The following is a 7,949-nucleotide window of genomic DNA, read 5'->3' on the forward strand; positions in this document are numbered from 1 at the left end:
AGATATGAACACCTGTTGGGTTAATCAGCTTATGGCTATCCCCATTATCCTTTGTAGAAAGGACACACATCAGATCATTCTTTGATCATAGTACCTCATGGAGAGTATATAGGTCTTGTGCCCACCACCCAAGAATATTTTCTCTTATGGAAAAATTTCTCAGCTCAGTCTTCTTTTTCCTTTATTGACTTCAGTCACATGATCAAAATATTCTTAAGTCAGTATGCCTTCATTAGTGACCAGTTTTTCATTCTTGTGTAGACTCTGTGGGCTCACTTTCTACTCCTTCAAGAGCTGAAAATTCTGTGTCAATAAGTGGTTTCAGAAAATTTTCAACCTTAGTTAACCTTTGTTTCAGCTTCTTCTGCATTGACTCATATTCAGCAAGGATACGGGCAAATCGCATTTGCAGAAGGTCTACTGATCCCTCCATTCGAGTGACCTTCTCTTCAAGATCTTTAGGGTCACTGCCAGCATTTGCGATGTTTACATCCAGCAGACCATCTTTCATTAAGATCTGCCTCCCTTTCTCTTCCAGCATAGTTTTGGCATCTGGATACTCCATTAGAGCTTCCATGAGGTCATCTTTTGAGAGACAGAAGAGATCTGAATAGCCAATACTTTTGATATTGGCTGTTCTTCGATTGCCAGCTTTGCTGCCTTTAATGTTGAGAATGCTGATCTCACCAAAGTAGCTGCCATCACTCAACACCACAAACTGAGTGATCCCATCATCTGCCACCACAGCAAGTTTGCCTTCCTTTATGATGTACATCTCTCGTCCAATATCTCCTTTCTTGCATATGTAATCTCCAGGACTGTAGACTTGGGGTTGTAACTTCAAAACCAATTCCACCAACAGACCAGCTTCACAGTCCGCAAAAATGCGCACTTTTTTTAGTGTATCTAAGTGAACATTGATGGCAATTTCTGCCCTCAGTTTATCAGGTAAATATCTCAAGACTTCTCTCTCATCAACTGTTTTTTTGTTGGTCCACAGGTAGTCAAACCATTTAATAACCCTCTTTTCCATGTCTTTGCTTACATTTCGAAAATTCATGTACTGCTTGATAGCATCAACCCTTGATTGAAATTCTGCCCTAGCTGCATTCATGTTAGAAATCATAGAACCAATATTACCAACAATGGTAGCAAAAATCAAAACTCCAATCAGGAAATCAACCACCACAAAGACATACTCAGAATCCAGGACAGGAGGTGGTGTTTCACCAATGGTGGTCAAGGTCAGTGTAGACCAGTAAAGGCTGTATACATATTTTCTAGCTAAACGGCCAAATTCAGGATCATTAACATCAGGGTAGACCCATGTATCATTACCAAATCCAATAGCTTTAGAAATAGAGTAGTACACACATGCATTCCAGTGGATGATTATGACAATATACATAACAAGGTTAGAAATTCTGAAGATGTTTGGGTAGTTTGTCCTTGTTTCTGTTCTTTGAAAGAACTCAAACATGCGAGAGATCCTTAATAGCCTGTTTAATCTAATTTCTGGATAGTTCCACCCTAATTTAAAATATAGCAAATCAGTTGGTATCACTGATACAAGATCAAGTTTAAATTGTATGTTTGATTTATATTTGTCTATGAGTTTCTGTTTGTCTTTCACCAGTAATCCTTGTTCTAGGTAGCCTAAAATAAAAGAAAAAAGAAATTCAATGTAATGCTTCTCCATCTTGTGACATTGTGAATTTTTCTGAAGTCAGTTAACCTTGTTGAAGTAAAAAAAAATAATTTATTTCCAATAAATATGTTTTTAGGAATGTTATATGGCATAAATACCAATCAACATATTACTGTGAAAAGTAGTTTGTTGTGGGAATAAAAAGTAAAACTCTATAAATTTGATAACAAAAGAGTTGCATACAGATTTCTTAAGATCCAGTACCCCACCCAAATAGCCATTTCTTTTGCAAAGAGCATTCACATTCTTCTGATATTATGATAAATAAATTACATATTTGTATTCTGTCCTCATATTCAGACCTGGAGCTCTTAAAATTTTCTGAGCAATAGGGTGCAAATTGTGTGTTTTGTGATGATATTTTGGTTTTGACCCCAGTTCCTAACATCAAGCTCCTAATCCCTTGGAATTTCTTGAGTGATAAGAATGTCTTATGTTCTATGAAGGCAACTCTGTGGTGAGCTCCTAGATGGAGCTGATCACTACTATAAGGACTAAGCCATGTATAGAAACGTACAGCTTTCAGCCCCAAGCTCACCTTACCTTCCTGTCTCCTGCTTTCCCTAGAAAAGACAGAAGGCTCAAGATTAAGTTAATCTATCATCACTATGAAATTGTCCATAAAAATCTCTAACAATGGAATCCAGAGAGCTTCCAGGATGGTGAACACACCATGTTGGAAAGTATGTTCCATGGGGACAGAAATTCCTGCTCTCAGTACCCTTGCAAATTTTGCCCTATGGTCTCTTTATCCTCCTGCTCATCGGTAGCATTTATCATACCCTTCATTAATACAGTAAACTAGTAAATGTACTTCCCTCAGTTCTACGAGCCATGATAATAAGTTACTAGACCCGAGGAGCAGTTGTTAGAACCCTATTTTATAACATGAAGGTCATAAGTACAGACCACAACCTCGAGTTTGTAACTGATGTCTAAAGAGGGAGTATCTTGTAGGACTGAACTTTTAATTTGTGTTAAAAGCTAACTAACTCCAGTTAACATCCATCAGAATTGAGTTAAATCATAAGACACCCAGCTGGGGTTACAGAATTGCTTAGCATGTGAGGTTTCTCCCATGAATATTTTGTCGACCACAAGTATATGGTGCTGAGACTATAACTAAGAAAGGGGGTGGTTTGTTTTTCCTGCCACACCTAATTGTTGGAAAGTTCTTGAACATCTATTGGGCACTATGCCCAACAACTCATGCTGCTCTCTTAAATGAATCCCCATTGTACCCTTGAAGTTTAGGTACCTGCCTTGCTGACTATTTTATATGTTTAATATAAAATGTGAGGCATAAGTGCCCTTTGAGGCTGTATTTCCTTCTTTCATACTTGTCCCCCAATTTTCTTTAGTCTTCTGGGATCTTCCTTTCTGTGCTGTTGCCATAGGATTTGTGTGTTAAACACAAAATTTCAGCACTGTGATGAATTGGGATAGGGAAAGTGTTCCTCTTCCACTAATGGCTGTCAGAGCTGCAAACAGAGCAGAATGCTGGAACATTGTTCTAGGACAAGGATATATAAATAAGCCTCTGTTTTCTATAATAATCCTTTTTTAAAAAATCTTTTATTTATTTATTTATTTATTTGGTACAGAGTATCACTATATAACTCGGACTCGTAGTAATCTCCATGTCTCAGCCTCCTCAGCACGGCGATTACAGGCGTGTGCCCCCAGGCCTGGTTTCAGTGGCCAGCTGGAATGGCATGCAGTACCAGGGACCGAACTTGGGTCCTTGCACTTGCCAGACAGGCACTTAGCCTGATGAGCTATCTCCCCAGCACCCCCCATTAATAATTCTTAAAAGCTTCTACTTTGCACACACTGGTTAAGTTTGCAAGGAGAGGAGTGTAGAGATGATGAGCTTACCATTTCTTTCCAAGAACACTTTAAGCAGGAAAGCTTGCTGTTCTCTAGTTAATATGGCCACACCACAAGGCACAAAGTTTATACCTTCTATATAACATCTACTATAGCTCTGCTGCTCTGTACCTTCTTAAGGGACTTCCCTAGTAGAAGCAGATACTCTTTCCTACAGAGCTGGCAGCATATTTCTTTTCTCTCTAGTCTTCTCACCTGGCATAAACCCAATAACAAAAAAATTGATGAAACCTACAAAACTATACTCAAAAGTTTCTCTAATAACATCTTTCTGAAGCTCCAGTGGCACAATCAGTTAGCATGCAGTACTTATATAATAACATCTTTCTGAATCAGTTGGAGTGGCCTATACTTGGGAGTAGGTAAGATTATGACTTTTGCTTTGAACTGTTCCTTCTTCACAGATTTCTATGAGTTTATTTTAAAGAATATTTAAATTTGGAAATTTTAAATTATATATCAGAAATAAAAGCATGGAAATTTAAACTATCTAAAATTGAATATACTTACCTGTCCTTGTTCGTACAAACATATCAAGAAGATAGACTATATCTGAAGCATAATCACAAAAGAGCCAATATCCTACATAATCAGACTGAAGTTCATCAAAACAGGCTCTGGGGGGAAAAAAACTTGTATAAGTAAGATGGAGATTAACTGAAGTAAAAGTCCCCTCTGAATGACCTTTGTCATCTTTGTCCCTTCTGCACAACATAATAAGGCTTAAGAAGGAGCCCTAAGACTATGTTTGCTTGATCATGGCTTTCCCAAATTCTTTTATGAGTTGTTTAATTTTGTTGTCTCCAACATTTAATCCATCAGTAGTAGCTGGTAAAAATATCAAATAAGGGGCCGGGGAGATGGCTCAGTGGAATAAGCATTTCCCTGGCAAGCACAAGGACCTGAGTTCAATCCCCGGTTCCAGAAAAAAAAAAAAAATCAAATAAGAACAATTGACCTCAGGATGAAGTCAAGTACACTCACTGAAACACCTTGATCACCAGGTTGTTATTCCCAATCTGTCCCAATATGCTTCAGGAAAACATGCGTGGTCTTGGATAGGTGAGATGTTTACCATCTAAAACACACTAGAGCCTTGATTTTTCTCAATATTGGCAATATTTTTCTAGTAAACCAAAGTAAAAAGTATCTAATTTCTCCAAATGTTCTAATTACATGACTAAGTAATCAAAAGTTTAAAAGTGGCCCAACCCACTCCAGGACCGGAGGACCAAGTATAGTACAAAAGAACCCCTGATCCTGTCAGAAACATTGAGAGTAACTCAGTTTCTCTTTCTAAGCTGGAACAGGAAAAGGAAATGTGTCCTGAGGAGCACTAGGTCAAATTATTTAGTCAGTTAACTTAGAAACTATAGGTAGGCTGAGATCCACAAAAAAATATAAGAACACCTTGCTATAATCATTGTCCAGTTGTACATCACAGGTAAGGTGATGCAAAACAGCCAGTTGTAATAAGTGTTTCCTGAAGGGTCAATAATCACAACTTTTTTCTTCTCCCTAGCAACAGTGAGAAGTAGAAGGAAAAGTTACCAAGACACAGAACATTTTTAGTTACCATTTTAGAACTAGAAACTACTTTTAGTTTCAAGTAGGGTTATACCAAAACCCATAATTAATAAAAGAGAAGTAAGCGAGAGAAGCTTGCCCCCCATAGTGCAAAGATTAACTTGGTATGTGCTGAAGGAATTAGTGAGTTCAGTGTGGTTACATAATGAAATTGCCTCTTTAACATTAAAATATATGTTAACCTTTTGTGAGGCCCTTGTTTTACTGCAATGCTGCAGTCAGTTCTAGTCTCAAGTCACTAAGGTGATGGGCATAGAGGAGGACAGTGATGGCCTTTCCAGACTCCTCTGGGTGGTTGTGGGCAGCAGGAAAATAGTGACTGGGCTGCCACTGCCCACGCAGGGAACTAAGCAACCAGAAACTACTGTGTGAGGGGAGAGGGGACTCATGGCTTCTCTCACCTGTATAGAGAAATAAAAAGGCTAATCTAATAAAATCACTTGTTGATGAACCTGTAGGAAGGATTATTTAAGAAAGGCAGAGGAGGGCAGGGAGAATGGAGGAAGAAAATATACGATCAAATGGCATTTGTACAATCTTCTGGTCTAATCCTATATTTTCATGGACTTTTTTCCCTAATACAAATTTCAACAATGTTCTAAACAGAAGCATATAGTGGAACCCTTGTCAGGTGAAGAGTTTTGCTTAAATATATTCAGAGAGGAATTATCCTTTCATAAAAAGTGAAAAGAGCTTTGCAAATGTCAGTTGACCTTAGTCTTTGGGAATTCTAGCTCTCAGATGTTTATTTTAAACGGAATGCTCCTAAAGGCTTTTGTTTTGTTAGCCTTTGTTTTGCTCTCAGAAATAGGCCTGCCAGGTGTGATGGTGCATGCCTGTAATCCTAGGGCTCTGGAGGCTGAGGCACCAGCATTGCTAAGAACTCAAGGCCAGCCTGGACTCCGAGCAAGCTAAAGGACAGACTTAACTATGTAGGGAGGCCATGTCTCAGTCCTCCTGCCCCTGCCAGTTGGCCTGGCTTTCGCAATAAGATTTCTTTACACTGGAGTATTTGCTATGTTCTAATACTTACTGCTCAAAAATGTTAGTGAAATTACTAAATTTTCATTTCAGATTTTTAAAATGATGTTAAGATATGCACCAAATTATTCAGTTTTATTTTGTTTTGAGACCAGGTCTTTCTATGTAGTCCTGGCTGGCCTTGAACTCATAATGATCCTACTGCCTCAGCCTCCAGAGTGCTGGGATGATAAGCATGAGCTACTCTGCCCAGCCAGTGGACATCCAATTATTTTACCTTCACAAATGCTTGGGGAAGAGAATGAATCAATAATCAAAATTCTTGGTGAGAAAAATCAATAATTCTTAATAATTTGGGGGAATTTAGAAAAAGATTTTATTTTTATTTTAAAGAAAAAAAGATAAACATAACGATACTGAGTTTCAAAACAGGTTAGTAGGACAGTAACAATAGTTGCTATATTTTGTGTTGTCTCCATGGTAGTTATTCAGAATAAAAGATAAAAGCATGAGATCTTATCTATACAATATTAGCACAAAAATTTTTTTAATGAACTAAAAATATCTATAACTATCTTAACTATCTTGAGTTTTCATATATATTTTTCTCTTTTTTTCTTTCTTCTTTTCTCCTTTCCCCATCACAGTTTGTCTTTCTTTTTGAATAGTTTCTTCTCAATTCATAATGTTTATTGTACATTTTGGAACTTATTTACTTGTTCATCTTCTCACACTGGTGATACATTATGATGTTTACACATATGGAGAAAAACATTTTAATTCACAATTGATAGCAATTTATTTTACACATTTATTTTTAAATATCTAAAGACACTTAATATTTTACAAGACCTCTTTACCATAAAAGTTCTTCCTACTTTATGTGATGGAAATTTATCCCCACATGTAAAGGCCTAAATTCATTTCTGATTTTAATTCTAGTAAAAAATACTTACTCTTCTTTCTTATCTTTGCTTTTCTCCTCTACTTTTTTCTCCTCTACTTTTTTCTTCTCTTTTTCTTTCTTCTTTTTCTTTTCTGGGTCCTTTTTCTTTTCACCTTTATCATCTGGTTTGCTGAAAAAATTGTATATACAGTGTGACAATATGAAAATGTTAAGGGCAAAAAATGGGGATGACTCATGCCAATCTCACCTCTTCTTTTCCTTTTTCTTTTTCTTTTTTTCTTTTGGTTCTCTAAAAAAGAAACAATATTCCTGTCATTTTCATTTGTTATTTTTAGCTTTCTTCCCCACTGCCCAAGAATTCTCAGCCTTATAGTCCAAGACTTGCCCCATTACTCAGAAACCAGAAACCTAGTTTCCTAATGGAACATCCTATAAAAAACAGACACTTATCCAGATAATTAAAAAAGCAAAAATCCACAAGTTAATCAGTATGGAAAACTGAAGGAAATGGCAGTAAGTGAAGACATAAACCTAAAAAGTTAAGAAGTACCCCAAAACAGTATATTTCCATAGCGTTGATTTAAAAGAATCTCATTCAAAATCTAAGCTTCTTGATATTATGTGCATGTATCCTTAAATAAAATCACTGAGAATTTCAAGGAAACACCATCTATTTTCCTTAAAGGATATAATTCTGACTAAAATAGTTTATTTAACAAGTAGTCAAATGTTCAGCAGTAATCCACCCAAGTCAGGTTGGGAAACCATCCATCATTTGGTGGACTACATATCTAGATTTGAAAGAAAACAAGTAAGCAAACAAATGAGTTGCTTGAGCCAGTGGTTAAGTGCACACACACACACACACACACACAC

At 36.9% G+C, this 7,949-nt stretch overlaps 1 protein-coding gene across 1 annotated transcript in view; it reads right to left on the reverse strand.

Annotated features, from left to right (window-relative positions):
* Positions 1–232: 232 nt before the first annotated feature.
* Positions 233–7,949, reverse strand: part of Cnga1 (cyclic nucleotide gated channel alpha 1) — a 16,893-nt gene continuing 9,176 nt past the window's right edge. The window contains exons 4-8 of the mRNA XM_004645664.3: positions 7,321–7,362; positions 7,123–7,242; positions 5,009–5,116; positions 4,109–4,215; positions 233–1,656 (exon numbers count right to left, since the gene is read on the reverse strand). Of these exons, the coding sequence (XP_004645721.1) occupies positions 248–1,656; positions 4,109–4,215; positions 5,009–5,116; positions 7,123–7,242; positions 7,321–7,362 (1,786 nt within the window). The 3' untranslated portion in view covers positions 233–247. The remainder of the gene's footprint in view (positions 1,657–4,108; positions 4,216–5,008; positions 5,117–7,122; positions 7,243–7,320; positions 7,363–7,949) is intronic.

Source organism: Octodon degus, unplaced genomic scaffold, assembly GCF_000260255.1.
Source record: "Octodon degus isolate 3935 unplaced genomic scaffold, OctDeg1.0 scaffold00235, whole genome shotgun sequence".
Classification (NCBI taxonomy): domain Eukaryota; kingdom Metazoa; phylum Chordata; class Mammalia; order Rodentia; family Octodontidae; genus Octodon; species Octodon degus.